The sequence below is a fragment of the Myotis lucifugus genome, unplaced genomic scaffold (genome assembly GCF_000147115.1).
Source record: "Myotis lucifugus unplaced genomic scaffold, Myoluc2.0 scaffold_525, whole genome shotgun sequence".
In the NCBI taxonomy this organism is placed as follows: Eukaryota; Metazoa; Chordata; class Mammalia; order Chiroptera; family Vespertilionidae; genus Myotis; species Myotis lucifugus.
The window spans coordinates 398,260-418,563 of NW_005871573.1; the positions used below are offsets into that span (position 1 = coordinate 398,260).

General features: G+C 43.9%; 1 protein-coding gene across 23 annotated transcripts in view; it reads right to left on the reverse strand.

The window, feature by feature from the left end:
* The window catches only part of MEF2A (myocyte enhancer factor 2A), a 60,202-nt gene that overhangs the window by 26,644 nt on the left and 13,254 nt on the right, over positions 1–20,304 (reverse strand). For 22 of the 23 annotated variants that reach the window (XM_023745255.1, XM_023745252.1, XM_014446335.2 and 19 more), the window contains exons 2-4: positions 12,004–12,089; positions 5,695–5,886; positions 782–985 (exon numbers count right to left, since the gene is read on the reverse strand). In XM_023745255.1, the coding sequence (XP_023601023.1) occupies positions 782–985; positions 5,695–5,748 (258 nt within the window). In that variant the 5' untranslated portion in view covers positions 5,749–5,886; positions 12,004–12,089. The remainder of the gene's footprint in view (positions 1–781; positions 986–5,694; positions 5,887–12,003; positions 12,090–20,304) is intronic. The other variant, XM_023745239.1, reaches the window with a different exon arrangement.

Sequence of the window (20,304 nt, forward strand, 5' to 3'; positions counted from 1 at the left end):
GCATGTTGGTTTTAAAACACCATTTCTGAATAGAGAGAAATCGTTCTAAAAACAATCCCGTCTCTTTCCTTCCCGCCAATGAGGTTGGCGGAATTAAGATACTGACGGGCAGCAGATGGAGGAGAATGGGGCATCCTTCCCCCACAACTAAAGCGCTATTAGCAAGAGAGAAATCGTATCGACATCCCTTCCTTTCACTTCATTAGTGGTTAGAGTTGTGGGCAATCACTGACATAATCACACAATTAAGACATTAAAGCTGTAACTCAGAGTGATAATCATTTCTTAGAATATTAACTTAAAAACAGGGGACGTGCTAGATGATGCTGGGTCTATGGTACCACAGCCTCGTTTATTGTGTCTCCATGAGTAGGACACGGTTATAGCCGAGGTGGTTCATCCCATGCAACAACTAGATCCTCCTAAGAAATGATCCAGCCCAGCTGGTATGGCTCCGTGGTTGAGCATCGACCTATGAACCAGGAGGTCACATTTCCATTCCCGGTAAAGGGCACATGCCCGGGTTACGGGCTCGACCCCTGGGGGGGGCCTGCAGGAGGCAGCCAATCAATGGTTTCTCTCATCACTGATGTTTCGATCTCTCTCCCCCTCTCCCTTCCTCTCTGAAATCAATAAAAATATATTTAAAAACAAAGAAATGATTCAGAGACAAGATGTATCTATGACTGATCTACAGCTGGGATGTAGAAAGCATCTAGCAGTTACAGCTGTTACATGAAAGACGCGGTGATGCCTGCGGTCCAGGCGGAGGGGCCGTTACCTCGACGATGTCCGAGTTGGTCCTGCTCTCGTGCGGCTCGTTGTACTCGGTGTACTTGAGCAGCACCTTGTCCATGTCGGTGCTGGCGTACTGGAACAGCTTGTTGGAGCTGTTGAAGATGATGAGTGCGATCTCACAGTCACAGAGCACGCTGAGCTCATAGGCTTTCTTCATCAGCCCGAACTTCCTCTTCGTAAAGGTGACCTAGACAAGCAAAGGGGAAAAGGCCTTTTTTATTAAAAGCTTTAGTAGTCGCCCTGCCGGTGTGGCTCAGCGGTTGAGTGTCGACCCAGGAACCGAGAGGTCACGGTTCGATTCCCAGTCGGGGCACAGGCCCGGGTTTCGGGCTCCATCCCCAGTGGGGGGTGTGCAGGAGGCAGCTGATCCATGATGTTTCTCTCTCATCGATGTTTCTATTTCTCCATCCCTCTCCCTTCCTCTCTTTCTAAAAATCAATTAAAAACATTTGTAAAAAGCATTAGTAGTACTTGAATGTAGGCTCCCTGAAAATGAGTCTTCTTAATGCTGAGTCCGAGTTTGAAGATGGAAAAGGTTCCTAGCTTCACACCCCCCATGTGCCTCTACCTCCCCATCTGCCATAGTGCGACAGTCCCGTGTGGATCTTGTACCTCCACGGGCTCTGGGCCATAGTGCGACAGTCCCGTGTGGATCTGGTTTCTCCACGGGCTCTGGTAGGGCAGCCTCCTAGGGGCTATTGCTTACCCCTGGCCCTGTTCTCCTGCAGAAGGCAAGGACCACAGAAGGAAACAGGTGCCAGTGGCCCCTGACCGTCTGGCTTTAAGTGGTTCCCACCAGAAACCCCAAGTCCTCCCTCCAGGAACCCCTCCTCCCTCGACTCTTCCCCACACAACTGCACTGAGCACACCTGACCTAACGCGTCCTCTCCCAGGCCCTCGTGTCGCACCCACTGAAACGCACAGCCTAGGACCAGCCGCTCCCTAGTGTCCTCTGAACGTTCTTCCCATCCCTGCAGGCCTCTCAGACAGAGACCCATCTTTGTTCAGCCTGGGAGATCCGTCCTTTTTGCTCCCCAGTCTCTTCTAAATTATTTTTCCCTCCTTCCCCTTCAAAACCCCAGGTACTTTCAGCTCACGCCATGGCATTTATACCACCCAAGCCCCCGTGGCAGGCACCCAGCGACCCCCTGGCCCTCTCCCTCGCACACTGGTAAGCATCACCTACCCACCTCTCTGCCTAGCCCGGCTCGTATTCTGTCTCTGGTGACTCAGCATGGGGGCGGGGGGGGGGGGGGTTGTGAGGGGGGGATATCACTACAAAACACCGTGGCCTCTCAGTTCCTGCGTCTCCCAACGCCAGATGACCAGCCTCTACCACACGCCAAGTGCCCGCTCCTGAAGGCACCTGTAACTCCGCCCCCAGCAATCAGCTCCTCCGTTCCGCTCCGCCGGCCCCTCTCCAGCTGGCCCACGTGTGCTGTGTCTCCAGAAACTCTTCCACCTTTACCAACCCCCGTTACCCATCTCACCACGCTGGTACCGTCTGTCCTCTCGGATCCCATGGTCCATCACTATTTTCACTCCCTGCAAACACAACTTCCTCCCTCTTCCCTCTTCATATAGTTGCCTGCAGAGCCCTGCCCAGGGGCCGACCCCCATCCTTATACCCAATGATCCCTGCGTCTCTATCCAAGTAGCTCACACTTCTGGGAACACACACACACACGCACACACACACACGCACACGCACACAACCACTTGGTGTTTCTAAACTGACAATCATAAACCTCAACCAGCCCTCAGTGTTGCCTGGCAACCACGACGTGGCCTGTCTGACGGGCCCGTTCTCCCAACTACTTCCTACCTGCCCTCCCTCCAACCCACTCACTCTCCGCTGAGGAAACAGAAATGGGCAGGAGCTCGCTCATCTCCCTTCTCATCCCAAGTCTGTCCGTTCAAACGCTCCATTACCTTCCCACGCCCTCCCATCTCTGCTGTTGGTGACGGCACTTCCTTCCGCTCCCATTCCTTCCCGTACACTCCAGGCTCCTCCCCACCAGTGGCCCCGTCCTCTCCTCCAGAGCAATACGCTCTGGACGTGCTCTGGCCTCTCCTGACCCCGCCCTGCTCCTCAGGCGCCGCCCCTTCTTGCCCTACCCCGAGTGCACATGCCTGATAGAAACACCTATACAGTGGGGCCTTGACTTACGAGTGTCCCGACTAACGAGTTTTTCGAGATACGAGCCGTCTCTTGGCGATTTTTTGCTTTGAGTTTCGAGCTAAAATTCGGGTTACGAGCCAGCTTCAGATACCCCACCGCTAGTTGGCGCAGCGAACGTCACAGTGAACGCCACAACATCAGCCCAGCATCACGTGTCTCACTCGTTCACTTTATGATTTGACATACGAGTAATCTGAGTTACGAGCTCCGTCACGGAACAAATTAAACTCGTAAGTCAAGGCCCCACTGTACCTTCTCCAATCTCATGCCACCCATTCACCTCAACCTGCTGCCCTCAGACTCCATTCCCCGTGGTCCATGAAGACTTGTTAACATCCCCAAATCCTTCCGTTTATGTGACTGAAGTCAGTGGTCACTTTTGTTCACAACTTAGTCTATATCTCAGCGAGGCTCCAGAACACACCCGCTCCCCCCGCCCCCCGGCCCCCCACCACAGTCCCGGGGCCTGTTCCTGCTGTTCCTTCCTAGGGCATCACCTCTGGCTTTCAGCACTTACAAGGCTTACTCAAGGGCAAGAAACAGTCTGCAGGCACAGAGCAAGCATCAGAAGCACAGCCGACCTGCTGGAATCAGCCCTAGGCGGTGTGGCTCAGTGGGTAGAGCACCGGCCTGAGGACTGAAGGGCCTCGGTTCAATTCCAGTTGAGAACATGTACCTCAGTTGCAGGCTCAATCAGGGCACGCGAGGGAGGCAACTAAGCGATGTGTCTCTCTCACATCGATGTTTCTCTCTGTCTCTCTTCCTCCCTTCCACTCTAAAAATCAATAAAAATAAAAAGAGATGTTGGAATTATCGGACCAGCAATTCAAAACAGCTATGATTACCATACTAAGGCTCTCATGGAAAAAGTAGACAGCATGCAGCAACAGGTAAGCAGAGAGGTGGAAATTCTTTTCCTAAAAAATTCTTCTTAAATGCTGGCAATAAAAACACTAACATAAATGACTGTCTTTGATGGGTCCATCAGCAGGATGCAACTAATGAGGGAGAAACCTCCGCGCTTGAGGCCATGTCAACAGAAGCTGTAAATAGCAGCAAGAGAAGAAAGAGAAATAACAGAAGAAATATTTGAATCATAACATTTGAGAATTTCCCCAAATTAATGTTAAGACACCGAACCACAGATCCGGGAAGCTCAAAGAACACCAAGCAAAATAAATGCGAACAACAAACAAACAAAAACCCCTCCAAACCCAGAAACGACAGCAAGGCATATGATATATAAGCTATAAAAATCAAAGATAAGAATATCTTGAAAGAAGCCAGAGGGGAAAAAAGCACCTTATCACATGAGTGTAAATGTAAGAACTGCATCCAAGTTCTCCTCAGACACACGCAATGCGGACGAGCACACGGATACGCTCCAAGTGTCGGAGGGCGGGGGAGGACCCACCAACCTGAAATGCTGTATCTTGAGAAATTATACTTTAAAAGAAATAAAGACCTTCTCAGACAAACACAAATTGTTGTGCACAAGCAAAACACAGTTTGTTAATGTATTATTATTTATTACTAGTGGCCCCATGCATGAAATTTGTGTATGGGAGGGAGGTCCCTCAGCCCGGCCTGCATCCTCTCCAATCTGGGACCCCTCGGGGGATGTCCAACTGCCGGTTTAGGCCCAATCCCAACTGTCAGTCGGACAACCCTCTCGCAATCCGGAACTGCTGGCTCCTAACCGCCTCTGCCTGCCTGATCACCCCTAACAGCCTCTGCCTGCCTGATCGCCCCTAACTGCTCCCCTGCCAGTCTGATTGCTCCTAACCGCCTCTGCCTCGGCACCGCATCAGGGGCCCAGGATTCCCTCCTCCAGCCGGCCGCAGGCACCCAGGACCTCGGGGTGTGCAGTTTTTCTCTCTCTCCTGAGCCACAGCTGCAGGTGCCGGCACCCAGGACCACAGGCAGGGGGCTTCGTCAGGAAGGACATCCGGAAGATGTCCGGTCTAATTAGCATATTACCCTTTTATTAGAATAGATTTACTGAAGGCCCAATGCATGAAATTCGTGCAAGAGTAGGCCTTTCTTCCCTTAGCTACCGGCACCGGCTTCCCTCTGGCACCCAGGACCTGGGCTTCACCTGGGACCCGGGCTTCCCCTGCAGCCTGGCTTCCACCAGAAGGACATCCGGTCTAATTAGCATATTATGCTTTTATTATACAAACAACTGTAAACCTACTTTTGCCCACCCGGTACATAAATGATGTAGAATATTTGTGATAACAAGAGTTGTAAAAAAATATGATTATGTTTTGGTTAACCTGAAAGTTTAACTGACCAGAACGCATTCACTGATAGCTGTAGTTAACTTAAGAATTACCTACATATGAAAATAGAGGTGATAAATTTAAATGATCAATATGTAGGATACTAATAATGAAATGTACAGAAGAATATATATATTATGAAAAATGTACACAATTAGTGTACATAAAATCACTGCAGGGATGTTACTTTTCTTCTTTCTGCCTATGTTTTTGTAATTAACACATATGATTTCTGAAATAAAATGTTTCCTTAAAGCACATGATAAAATGCCAAAACTTTCTGATTGCTAAAATATGTAATTTAGTCTAAAAATAAAAATATTTAGACTTAAAATTATGTGTAAGAAAAATTCAACGTTTATCCTACACTCCTTTTTAAAGAAAAAATATTCACATCTGTTAAATAGATAAATTAAGACGTTCACTTACCTGTCGGTTCCTTTCATCCATTATGCGTGTGATTTGTATTTTCTTCCGCCCCATTTTCGGTCACCTTTCCTCCCTTCTGTTCCAAATATTTTATTCAAAAATTATTTTTCTTCAATAGCCTAATGCATCATACACGGCTTCTGTTACTGCAGCTTCTAGTCCCAGGGCTACCGCTGAAATTTTCTGTAAGATCTAAAAGAAAACACAAATTCGAAAATTTAGGTTCTATAGATTTGCAAATCATGACAATGCTGTACTAATTTCAAACCTGTTTTGATGCTGCATGCGGACGGTAGTATTAGTTGCATTTCTGGTCACATAAAACCAGTAATGTGAAGCCCTTCCTCCCAGGCCCGGGCCCTGGTCGGGGCGTGTGCAGGAGGCAGCCCATCGATGTGTTTCTCTCACATCGATGTTTCTCTCTGTCTTTCCCCCTCTCTTGTACTCTCCCTAAAAATCAATGGAAAAATATCCTCAGGTGAGGATTAACAAAAAATAAAAAAAGTTGCAGCCTTGTTCACTCGACCCCTAAAATATCTCTTAAGTCTTTTTGTACTCCTGGCTACAAGAGTGCGACTGTAAACTCTTGAGTTTTTCCTCCAGGCTTATGACTATAGCAACAAGAGCCAAGACTTAGGAGATTTTTCTGTGTGCCAGGCGCTTTTCTAAATACCGGATACGTTTTCATTCATTCAACCCTAACTGCCATCTTCTGAGTCATTTGATAGCTAGGATTACTGAAACACAGAGATAGTATGTAACGTGTCCAGGGTCACACAGTAAGAGGCGTAGCGTAGAATATGAACACAAGGAGTCTAGCTGCAGAGCTTCTCCTCGTAAACATTATCAAATACCCGTAAAGGCTTCTGATGGCTAACAATCTGATAGCTCCAATCTGCCTTTACAAACTTCCTGCAAACTGCCACCGCCACCAGCAAAAGTACGATTTGTCAACCCACAAAGACACTCTCTACTTCCCTAATAATATGCACTTACTGTAATGCTCTTCTGTTGGCTATTTAATGAACCCTCATCCATCGGAACGGCATTTCCCTGATGAAGCCAAAATCAATGCCCCGGAGTAGAATCCACCCAGCACCTTACTTGGTGGGTGTGGCCTATGAGCCCCATGTCCATTTTCCTCTGACTCTGGATCATTCAAAAACTAGGATTTTCTATTCCCTTTCTCTCTCTAGTGGAATGACTGGCCATTATATAATTTGTCATGTTGTGAATGACAGTTGTGTGAAAACCTAGTGCTTTCAAAACTTGCATGATAAAAATATTTTTGGAGGGATGGGGCGCAAATACTAGGGCATTGATACATTCACAGAACAAATGCTATATAATTCCACTTACATGAGGTATTTAGAGCTGTCAAAGGCACAGAGACAGAAACAGTAAACAGGCAGTTGCCAGGGACCGGAGGGAGGGGGTGGAAGTTAGGGCCAATGGGTGCAGGGTTTCAGTAGGAGATGATGGAACGGCTCTGCAGATGTTGGTGGCGATCCTTGCTCAGCAATGGGCAGCTACTTAATGCCACTGACCGTGCACTTCAACCGGCTAAAGTGGCAAAGATCATTTCACTACACTTTCAAAAAATACAATACGCTAAAACAGCGGTTCTCAACCTGTGGGTCGCGACCCCTTTGGGGGTCAAATGACCCTTTCACAGGGGTCGCCTAAGACCATCGGAAAACACATATATGATTACATATTGTTTTTGTGATTAATCACTATGCTTTAATTATGTTCAATTTGTAACAATGAAAATACATCCTGCATATCAGATATTTACATTACGATTCATAACAGTAGCAACATTACAGTTATGAAGTAGCAACGAAAATAATTTTATGGTTGGGGGTCACCACAACATGAGGAACTGTATTAAAGGGTTGCGGCATTAGGAAGGTTGAGAACAACTGCTCTAAAAAGTATGTATGCATCTTTAAAATGATTGCAGGTTTCAAGTGTTTTTAATACAAGCAGTTTTAGTAGAAATAGCAACATTTAAAACCTACCTTGAAAACTAAAACCCATGTTTAACAAACACAGTTGGGCACTTTTTTGCCCATAGAAAGTCATCTATCTTACCGTAGGGGGCAAAAATGAATCTAATTAAATGCCAGGCCTATCACTGTATTCAGGCAAAATTAATACAGTAAAAAAATCAGTTTAAACTGAACTCTCAGGTAATTGAATTCTTTTTTGTAGTATGTCATTTAAAAAAAACCAGGAACTAGAGTTTAAGCAAGATTCCCAATATGGGTTCTGTTGTCTTTATTTGCAAGATACCAGAATCTAGCACTCAAATTCAGACCAAGTCATTCTAATACTGATTACAGATGTTCAGTCTTTTACAATCAATTTTGTTTACTGTTTTAAAGAACCTGTGGTTTAAGTACATCAATATTTTAAGAGCACGGACTTTAAACAGAAGGTGAACTTTACTTCAACTTGGCCCTTATTAAATAAACACCACTCTTTGAGGTCGCTCATTAGAACCCACCATTTGGATGATTCTAATAATCAACTACCTGTTAAATTTTATCAAAAGCTACTAAAATAAACTTTCTAATAAAGTAACTATGTACAGTCAACAACTGAATGCTTTTAACAACCAAACAGGCATCTATCATGAGAAAATCTATAAGGATTCATTCCTTCTTTAAAAGAGAGGAACTTAAGAATTCAATTTTGGTCACATTAAACTTGAGATGGTCATGGATCAGGCAACTGGAAATGTCAAGTAGGAAGCTAGACGTAAGGCTCAGACATCAGCGCTAAAGATACACTTTGGGGAATCTTGGGCATCTTGATGATATTAATATTGTAGGGAAAATGTGCCCACCTTGGGGTAAAATATAAAATGAAAAGGAAGTAAGCACCAGGAAACAAAACATTTAGTATTGTCTTTGAAAATCAGTCACTCAAAACTATCCTATAGGAGGTTCTTAAATGATCTGACCCACATTTAAAATATTATTTTTTCAAAAAGAAACCTAAATTTCAGCTTCCCTTGAAAAATATTCCACTTTCAAAAATTCTAAGGAAATAAGACAATGACAAAATATATGTATATGGATGTTCAAATAGCATGTAAGCACAGGGATAACCTCTCTGTGTCATAAAATATGGCAGACAGTGTTTCCAGATTTGGTTGTAATGTAAAGAATCTAAAAAACAAAACAAAAAACTAAGGATTTTCTCAAAGGAAACCATACTATGGCACATCCTAACCAAATGACTAAAACAATCATTTGAAAGTCTTTCGAGCAGTCCAAATGATCAGAAAATTTACATATGGGGGTACAGAATAACATCAGACTTTGTCAAAAACTATGCAAGTGGACATAAAAGGAGAGACAGACACACAGAGAAGGCAATAAAACAAACAAACAAAACTAGGTGAGCTATTTCAGAAACTATTTCACAACATATTACCAGAAATAAAGAGGGACATTTCAAGACAGTGGACCCAATTCATCAAGAAGACATTAAAAAAAAAAAACACTAAATATGCATGCACCTAATTATAGAGTTTCAAATTCCATGAGCCAAGAAGTAAAAGGAGAAACAGACCAGCCCATAATCAGTGCTGAAGATTCCCATACTGCTCACTCAGCAGTTACTGGAATAATCGGAAATCAGAAGGGATAAGTCTTGAAACGCACTATCAACCAATGTGACCAAGTTAACATTTCTAGAAAACTCCACTCAACAACTGCAGAATGTTTAGTGCACACCAAACAGTCACTAACGCAGACAACATCCTGCACTTATAACAAATACACAAAGTATGTTCTTGGACTACAACAGAATTAAATTAGAAGCCTACAGAGAAAAATACCCATAAGAGGTCAACTCTCCCCAAACTGGCCTGTAAGATAAAAACATTCATAATCAAAATGCCATCAGGCATTTTTGTAGAGACTGACCAGCTGATTCTAAAATACATGAAGAGAAATGGAAAGAACCTAGAATAGAAAAACTTAGAAATAGAAGAACAAAATTGGAGGATTTATACCATTTGCTTTTAAGTCTCACCATAAAGCTACAGTATAATCAAGACAATACAGTGTTGTCATTAAGGACAGATTTATAGATTAATAAGAACAGAATAGAGTCCTGAAATAAACCCACATATAATGGGCAACTGATTTTCAACAAAGATGCCGAAGTAATTCAACAGGGGACTATATTAGCTTCTCAAAAGTGTTACATTTGCAAAGAAATAAATCGCATCCCTTACCTCACACCATATAAAAAAATTAACTCAAAATGGATCACAGACCTAAAACAGAAGCCCAAAACAGTTCCAAGACATGAAAGAAAAGAAAAAAGGTTAGAAAAATTGTTGCCCAATCTCTGTGCCAACTCCTCCAATTTCTACTCCAAATTAGGGCAGAAGTATAGGGGGAAATCCCTCATCGGAAGCTGTTGAGTCAACATATGAATCTATTCAAAAGGAAAGAGCATTCATTTCCCATCTAAGTTCTCAGAGTAACTCCTAAGCAAGTAGTTATGAACTCACGCATCACCCTCAGAGCCATGGAAAGCCTGTCATGAAGAATGAGGCACTGGCGACATCCTGGAGCTTAGTTAGGGAAGGAAGCCTCGTAACTTCCTAACGCTTAAGCATGACCCAGAACAGAGCAGCTGCAGTTACGCACAGAGCCATCAGCAAGGCTCAGAGAGGGCCAGAGTTCTGAGCAACGGGCATGAGAGTTCTGAGGCCAAGTGCTCCCTCCAGTGCTCCACCTCCCATCATTCCGTTTTGAGCAGTTAGTGGACAAAAGGGACTTAGGAGAAATGTCAATAAGATGAAAAAGAAAGAAAACGAACATTCAGAGATTGACACAAGACCAACCAAGGATTCTATTTTAAAGTGTGAATGAGACGTCCTTAGCCCCATCCTGCCTGGACATATATAAGTTTTGGTCTGAAGGATACTTTGCTTCGACTGAAAAACAATGCCTGTTCTCCATGTTCTCCTAAACTGAAAGATATAAGAATACACTGTTCTTCCAAGTTTAACAATAAAAATATAAAGCTACAAGAAACTGATATCAGAATAAAGTATTCTAACAAGGAACTCATTTTCTAAATTTATAAAAGTACTTTCTAACATATTCAAGGAAAAAATTAGACCTTATGTTAAATAGCAAAACTATTCTTACAATGACAAGAACAACGACGAAAAGTCTTAAGTACCTTTCCCAAGGTTTTTACTGACATAACCAGGCTTAATCAACGAGATCGAATATTTGAAATGTTAATGCTAACTTATTATAACATTCCAGAAATACCCCCTGCTAACATGTTCCAAAATTCCACTCTTTTAAAATAGTCTAGCCCTAACCAGTTTGGCTCAGTGGATAGAGCGTCGGCCTGCGGACTCAAGGGTCCCAGGTTCGATTCCGGTCAAGAGCATGTACCTTGGTTGCGGGCACATCCCCAGTGGGGAGTGTGCAGGGGGCGGCTGATCAATGTTTCTCTCTCATCGATATTTCTAGCTCTCTATCCCTCTCCCTTCCTCTCTGTAAAAAAAATCAATAAAATATATTTTTTAAAAAATAGTCTAATGTCGATGTAGTTTTTCCCCTATTAAAAACAAAAAGGTAGACTTCAGATGAGGGTTCACTCATGAAAACTTCTGAGTAAGACTACACATCTTACTGACGTATTGGAACCATTAACCTGGACCAATAATGCTTAAAATCGAAATAGAGCACTCCAGGGCCTTGCAATTATGGGCCTATGATTTAAGGCAATAAATTCAAAGCCACACACACACACACACAAAAGCCCACATTTTCAAGCATCTCCTAAATTAGCCTAATTTTTTTCATTGACCTTTCCCACCTTTTAAGAAACAGGGCTAGATTTGTCCTCTTCATCTGTTATTTGAAAACTCCTTCCTCGCCTTATGCAATTCTCCTCACACCCTCCCATCCTCCTCATTCTTGCCACAATAAACACAGACTACCTACTGTAGATATTTTTCTTCTTTAAAAAAACCAACAAACAAGGTAACTGATATGGAGGTGGCAACGATGAAAAGATCCATGTTATCTGAACAGTGTCAGATAAACTATCACTATATATTCTTATGCACTTCAATTGGACTCTATAAATCCTTAATTCATCTATATTAATCCCCAAGATAAACTCCAAAATGAATGCCATTCAAACTCACAGACAGTCTGAATGGGTTATAGTTAACTCCCAAAGTTAGATGTTTAAACAAAGCATTTCCATGGTACTTATTTACTTCAAAGCAGAGAAAAATGGAAAGTGTCTTACTAGAAATGACGTATCAACAAAAAGTGCACTTAGATAGGATCCTTGAAGAAACTTCTTCTTTGTGACTTTTTCACAAAATGCGACTCCTTAATAAAGAAAAAAATATGAGATGGGTTAGTAATTGCTCTTAACTCCGACACAGAATTAAATATATTTCATTATTACAAATTCTAACAACATTATGTCTGGCAGATAGCTCCACAAATACTTGCTGAATAATAGAAAAATAAATGTTTAAAAGTCAATTGTTTTATTTGGCTAAGAAATTTAATGTTAGGCCACTGAGCATGTCTAATGTCACTAATCCATTTTTTCAGGGAGTGTGACTGAAATTTCCAGTAACATTGTATGCACTCCAAGATTCACCAACTGGCTCCCTGGGTTCCATTTCCCCATCTGCTAAGTATATCACATGATCATGCTTTCTATTCACCTGATACACACAGCCTACTGAATTTATGGTTGGATAAAATAGTTGAGAATGCAGTACAGTGAACATTTCCATTTAGAAAGAAAACTGTCCATGGGTGATTTCTAGTGCCAGAATACATGTTTGTATTCGTATACTATATATATACTTGTAGCTTTCACTGTCTTTCAAGGGAACATAAAATGAAAATGACCATAAAATGCCAAAAATGAATATAAAACTGATCAATGTCAATAATTCACATTAACAAAGGAACACTGGGAATACTAACCAATGAATTAGTGCATAAAGAATAATCCAGTCCTGCTACATTTTTGCTAGGAAATAGTAGCAAGACATTTAGGCAGAAAAGGGAAAGATGGTTAAAAACTATGCCTCTCTGTACCCCAAATGCCAGGCTAAATTATGATGCTAATCCAATAATGTAGACTTGCATGCCTGGGTGACTTGCATGACTGTAGTGCTTGTATAATTATCTACCATGAAACACACTCTGATCTTCAAAACATAAAACCAAAACTAAAATGTTAATGCTTTAGCCAGTTGTAAATAAGTTTCATATATTGAACCTCTAAATTCCACTGCTTGTCCAGGCAAGGGCTAGACACCTGTACCTCTAACTGCTGCCCCGCCCAAACCTGGTCCCAACCAACCACCTAGCTCCCTCTACTTCTAACTAACTTACATGGACTACAAGCCATTGCACAAACTATCAAATCAATGTCTATAACTTTCTTCAGCTTTTTACCCAAGTGACCGAAGAATACCCAATAGATATGGCAGGTTAGTAAGAAGTCCTTCATGAGAAAAACAAAGCAAGAGAGAAAGTACTGCGGCAGGAAGGGGACTAAACCATGAGGAAAGGTATCCAGGGAAGACCCAGTGTAAGAATAGTAACAAGAACAATTGCAACAGCAGCGGGAACATCTGAGTCTTTATCATCTGCTAATCGGTATCCTAATTGCTTTACATGTGTTAACTGATGTAAAGCCAACAATAACCTCATTATTGTCCCCGAGAGGAAACTGAAATACTAAGAAGCAACTTGCCAAGCGTGACGCAGCTAAGCTGGTGGAGCGGTGAGGATCCAGGCATGCTCTAACAGCTCTGCCTCACCAACCACAGTCCAAGTCATGCTCCTATGAGTGAGCTAAATAAGTGACAAAACCAATGCATACTGTAGCAACAGGCTCAAAAGACCGCAAAGCAAACCTCAGTCTCAGAGGCCGATACATCTGAGCAGCTGCTGATACACACTGATAGGCACTGCCCAGCCATACCTATAGGTGACAGATGCCCTGACAAAGGGCAGTGGGTGCCTGCTGTGAATAAAAATGACAAACGGATACCTTCTCAATACCTTGTAAAGTATACTTTAAATTTCTACAGGACAGTTATCACAAATAAAAATTACACAAGATAATATCATAAAAATCACATGGTAAGTATTTTTAATGAAGAAGGCGCTCTGAAACAAACGAGACCTTCGAAGGCATCATTTCAATGATGAGTAAACGCTGACTATCATATTTTATACTGTGGCACAAGTTACTGTCAATTTCCAATTTTCCATATTAACAAGAAAGGTTAAATGATCAAGGTCCAAATTCCTCTCTTCAAATGTCTCAACTACACTTGACCAAGCAAACAGACAACCTGTTACAATTGTTGACAACTGAAGTCCTAAATGACCCAAAATAAATCACTTGCTCACTAACTCCTCTCTCGTTATTGATGCCTAATCAGTGAATGCCAATAAGCGAGAAAGCAAAGTGAAATCAAAGTACTGCTGACATGATAGGCAAGAAAGTATTCTACGATGGTGAGAATAAATAGACTTCTATCTAGATAATGAACAGACATTTCACCATTGAAGAGACATGAAACACCAATCCTATATAATAAAAGCCTAATATGCTAAGTGTCCAGTTGTTCAGTCACCCGTTCAACCAATCAAAGCATAATATGCTAATGATATGCTAAGGCCACTCAAATGCTCGTGCACTGACCACCAGAAGGCAGACGCTCCGACTGGTAGGTTAGCTTGCTGCTGGGGTCCGACCGATCGGGACTGAGCAAGATGGGCCAGACATGCCCTGGAGCCCTCCCAAGATCCCTCTCCGGCTGCCCAACCTCTCCTGTCCCTCTCCAGCCCCAATTGCGCAAAGGATGTCCGACTGCCATGCCTAAACCATCAGTTGGACATCCCTGAGGGTTCCCGGACTGGGAGAGAGGGTGCAGGCCAGGCTGAGGGACCCCCCCCCCCGCCCCAGTGCACAGATTTCGTGCACCAGGCCTCTAGTAAGTAAAACTGTTTAGTATCATTACTCAAAGAAATGCAACTTAAAACCACAATGAGATGCCAGTAGCCAGTAGTCCCCCCTTATCTGCGGTTTCACTTTCTGGGCTTTCAGTCACGGTCTCAAAAATGTCAAATGGGAAATTCCAAAAATAAACAATCCATACGTTTTAAATTACATGCTATTCTGACTCGCGTGAATCTCATGCTGTCCAGCTCTGTCCGCCTGAGATGTGACTCACCCCTTTGTCCAGCGCATCCACGCTGCACATGCTCCCGCCCATTAGCCGCTGAGTAGCCTGCTAGGCCATCAGGTCCATCGTCCTGGTATCACAGTGCCCGTGTCCCAGTGACCCTTATTTTACTTAGCAATGGCCCCAAGCACAAGAGGAGTGATGCTGCCATTCGGATCTGCCAGAGGGAAGCCGCAAGCACTTCCTTTAAGTGAACCGGTGAGTGTAGTGCAATAGGAGAGAGAGACCTCATTATGTAACTTTTATTAAAGTATATTGTTATAATTGTTCTATCTTATTAGTTATTATTGTTAACTAGAGGCCCGGTGCACAAAAATTTGTGCACTCGGGGGTGGTCCTTCAGCCTGGCCTGTGCCCTCCCACAGTCTGGGACCCTTTGGGGGATGTCCACTGCTGGCTTAGGCCTGCTCCCCGGGGTATCAGGCCTAAGCTAGCAGTCAGACATCCCTCTGGCAGCCTGGGAGCCCTTGGGGGATGTCCACTTGCCAGCGGAGAGCAGGCCTAAGCTGCAGTCGGACATCCTTAGCGCTGCTGAGGAGGCGGGAGAGACTCCCACCACCACCGCTGTGCTGGCAGCCATCAGCCTGGCTTGTGGCAGAACAGAGCTCCCCCTGTGGGAGCACACTGACCACCAGTGGACAGCTCGTGCATTGAGCATCTGCCCCCTGGTGGTCACTGTGTGTCATAGTGACCAGTCATTCCCAGTCGTTCTGCTGTTAGGGTCAATTTGCATATTACCCTTTTAATATATAGGATCTCTTGCTGTACCTAAATTAACTTCACCATCGGAATGTCTAGATAGAAAAAAACATAGCATGGATAGGGTTCGATACTACCCGTGGCTTCAGACCTCCACTGGGGGTCTCGGAATGTATCCCCCCCCACACACACACACCATGGACAAGGAGGGGACTACTCCTAGTCACTAAAATAGCCAACCTTAGGGAGACTGACAGCACCCAGTGCTGATGAAGATATGGAGAAACGACTGCTCTTATTGCTGGCGAGACTGTGAAACCGTACAACTACTTTGGAAACCAGTTTCACAGCTTCTTATCCACTTAACATACACTTAGCATGTACGGTAAAACATACACTTAACATGTGTTCCAGAACTCCCACTCCTTGGTTTTTGCCAAGAATAACGAAAGCATACGTCCACACAAAGGCTGGTACTCAAACGTACAAAGGAGCTTTATTCTTTTTTTAAAATATATATTTTATTGATTTTTTACAGAGAGGAAGAGAGAGGTATAGAGAGTTAGAAACATCGATGAGAGAGAAGCATCAATCAGCTGCCTCCTGCACACCCCCTACTGGGGATGTGCCTGCAACCAAGGTACATGCCCTTGACCGGAATCGAACCTGGGACCCTTCAGTCCCCAGGCTGACGCTGTGAGCCAAACCAGCCAGGGCAAGCTTTATTCTTAATAGCTTCAACTAGAAACAACCAAGATGTCCACAAAAGGTGAATGGAGGAGGTGTGGTATAAACATACAATGAAATACTAGGCAACAGAAAAATGGAACAAAAAACGGATAGACACAAACATGAATGAATCGCAAAAACGTATCGGCGAGAGCAAAATGCAAAACACTAGTGAGTACACACTGTATGCTTCCACTTGGGAATAAATTTTCAAATTCTTGAGCCCCCACCAGAGAACCTACAAAGATCCAAAATTCCCACATTATGAAAGCCAGTCCTCAACACTGGGAAGCTCCATACACATAATTTTCTGACCTTACAAAGTGGAGAACAATCGGCATTATCTTTTAAGTCTTGGTTTCTGCATCTATAATAATGTAATAGTAGCTCATAAACTTCACAAGTTTAGTTGTGAGCATTCAACAAGCATCGAACGTGCTCGGTGCTAACTAATTACGGGGCTGTTGTTGCATCGCCGTCACAGTCACTGTAATTACTGACGGGAGGACAATGCGTTTGGAAAAAGAGAGAAGCCAGAAAACAGACAAGCGGACAGACGGATGCCCCTGGAAACCAATGAGTTAACTTTCCTATTAAAACCTCATCATTTGCTCGCGACATCAGAAAGGCAAACATTACAGCAAACGCCAAATTAGAACTTTTGGAATATATATGGAATCATTCACTATCTGATACTAAAATTGAAAAAAAAATGATGCTGAGGTCTTACAAGGATGCACAGGCATATAAATAGATACTAAGTCACAAGAAACAGTATCTTTAAGTCGGTAAAATTTCACAGAAGCAAGCCTTTAAGGAAGAAAGTGGTTTTAAGCACCAGGGACTGTTCCAGTTACAGGAGGTAAGAAAGAAAGATGACACAAACTTGAGTAGGTGTGATGAACAAAAAGAGCAAAGCCGGGTGCAGGGCAGACAGATGGGCACAGCACAGTTACGCCCCACCTTGGAGAGGGGAAAGGAAAGCATTTGAATTTAATATGACAAAAAAAAATGCAAAGATAAAGGAAAGGCAAGACTAATAATCCCGTCAGCTGGAATCATGCACAACCCCAGCCCCGAGTAAGGTTTACAGGCTGGTTCTTATATAAGCCCCACAACAACACAATCTATTCTGTTCTCTGCCAGGCGATAGAGAAGCGAGCATTTGTGTCCTATGTGACAATCTACTAAAGCCAAGAAACGCTGTGGTCCACCACGCCCCTCCACCTCCATCAATATCCCCTGAACTGCCCACGAGGCCCCAGACATCTCTTCACACAGCTGCTGCTCTTTTTTTAAAGAAATACCACACAGCGTTCCCGGATAGAATTCGCACACCATACAATTCACCCGTTTACACACTGGAGTGTTTTTTATAGTTCACAGGGCTGCGCAAGCGTCACCACTAATCGCAGAACATATTCACCCAGTACCCATCCGCAGTCACTCCCATCCCCATCCCCAGCCCGCAGCCCAGCCCGCGCGGTGGGACATCGGCTCCTGGCTCTATAGTCTGCCTGTTCTGGACGTTCTGTATAACGGGACCACACCAGCCAGGCAATGGGAACATGCCCTTCAGGCGGGAGACGGTGCAGATGTGACACACGGCCTCACATCAGCCCAGGCCACTTCTTGCCACTGGATACCTTAAGGAAAGCTTTTATTTAGAGACCTCTGGCTATCAGAATTGCAGACAAGGGCCCGGCCGGTGTGGCTCAGTGGTTGAGTGTTGACTTATCAACCAGGAGGTCATGGTTCAATTCCCCGTCAGGGTATATGCTGGGTTTGCAGGCTCGATCCCCAGTAGGGGGCATGTAGGAGGCAACCGATCCATGATTCTCTCTCATCACTGATGTTTCTATCTCTCTCTTCCTCTCCCTTTCTCTCTGAAATCAATACAAATAGATTTTAAAAAAGAAAATGTATAAAGAGCAGGTCAAGTCGTTATCTAAGACTCATGGAAAATATGAAAAAAGAAAGAAATGAAAGCTCATAAATGAGGTTCCAAAGACGGACTGGGCATAGGTACTGCCTGCCTTTAAACCCCATTAGGAAGCCAGGTGAGAGTTCCAAAGGCATCATCAATCGCAAAAGGTTTTCATTGACATTACGAGAGATTTCTGGTGTTTACAGTCAATATGCCCTTTAATTCTGGTTGATAGTTTTACAAAAGGAATGTAACGTGACTCATGAAACAAGTCAACTTCTACAGCAACATAAAACACTGACAAAAAAACAAAAACTTTCATTCTAGGGAAAAGTGCTTACAGGTAATACATATTTCAAACAACTTCTAGAAACCAATCAGAAAGAACCCCCATGCCTAATTCCTACTTTATTTTAAATTTCTCTTGTTAGAAACCATAAAAGAAAGAAGCAATTAACTTCAGCTCCAATGAACATACACAGTGCCACCTTATGAAACTCAACAAGGCGTGTAGCGTCTAGGAATGGCACACCAACCATTCATTATAACCAAAGGACAATTATCAAGATCATAAAATAAAACTGGGAAAATCAAGAGAGGAGAAAAATAATGAAAAAAGTACATGTGGTGTAATTTTCAAAGATGATCATATTCATCAGATGAATGGTAAGTGTGGAAGCCACCTTTTCTGAGAACGTCCCGTATGAGAATGAAGTGGTGCCACAGAAGCCCTGGGCTGCATATGGGCCCAGAGCTCATTCGTGTTAGGACAGAGCCGAGGCTTTGCCAATATACATCCCAGAGACCAGCCTTCGACGGAAGAACCTTACTTTGCAGATAAAAGCACGTAAGACCCTTGCCGCCCCCAGAACCCGCAGCTGCGCGCTGTCCGATGCAGCCGGAGTGTTTATACTCGATTAGCCTATTTCTCAGACAAGGAACTTTCTGGAGCCCCTAGCTCACCCGGGGAAGCTGACTGCCCATGTCCTTTCTTAACTCCAAGCTCTGTAGCACTGACAGCGTAAATCAGCAATTTTCAACCTTTTCCATCGCACGGCACACACAAACGCATTCATTACTAAAATTCTGTATTTTTTGCCGATCTGACAGAAAAATCGGTATGATTTTGATTCGTTCACACCAGACGGCTATTGTGGTGTTGGCTGCTGTCATTCTTCATTTGACAACCTAAGGGAACAGAGGGCAGTGCCCCCGACTACAGTCAGGTGCTGATGTTGTTAAAGTTCTTGCAGCTCACAGGTTGGAAATCGCTGGCAAAAATCGAGTCCCACTCCCTCTCCCCCGAGAGTAGAGACTTTATTCAGAACAATGGTGATAGAATAGCTAAGTAACTCTAAAAACTATTTCCCTAAACCATATGAAAAAAGGCAAAGGAAATTCTACCACACACACACACACACACACACACACACACACACGCTTTCAGCATCGCCTGCAGATGAAGAATGCTGATACCACAAAATAAGGAATGAAGCCAGGAAACTCACCCCATCCCAGCCCGTGGGGTCTCAGGCTGTCCCTGCACCCCCACTGGACACAGGCTTGGTGGCCAGGAGGCTAGCAAAGCAGCCAGGGGGGAGGGGCATTTGCAAGGACCCCCGAAAATATTAAACCTACCCTCAATCTGAAAGTCCTGGAAGCGAGTCAGGTGGATCAGAACTGGGAAGGAAGTTCAAAGTTCTAGCAATTTAAAGGCACAGGCACCAATGAAGGCGCCCCTGCCATGTAGAGGGGCGCAGCGTGCCCCACGTGGCTTTTGGGGGAGGAAACGAGAAGGAAAAGGGATGTCCTTGGGCAAGTGGACAGTGAAGGGAAAAAGAAAAGGGGGAAATCTAAGGTCTTGGGAGACGAAACAGAACCGTAACATTGCAAGTCTCACAACCCTTCTCTGACCGTCAAACCAACCAAAACCACGGAACTAGCAGGGCAGTGTACACTGACA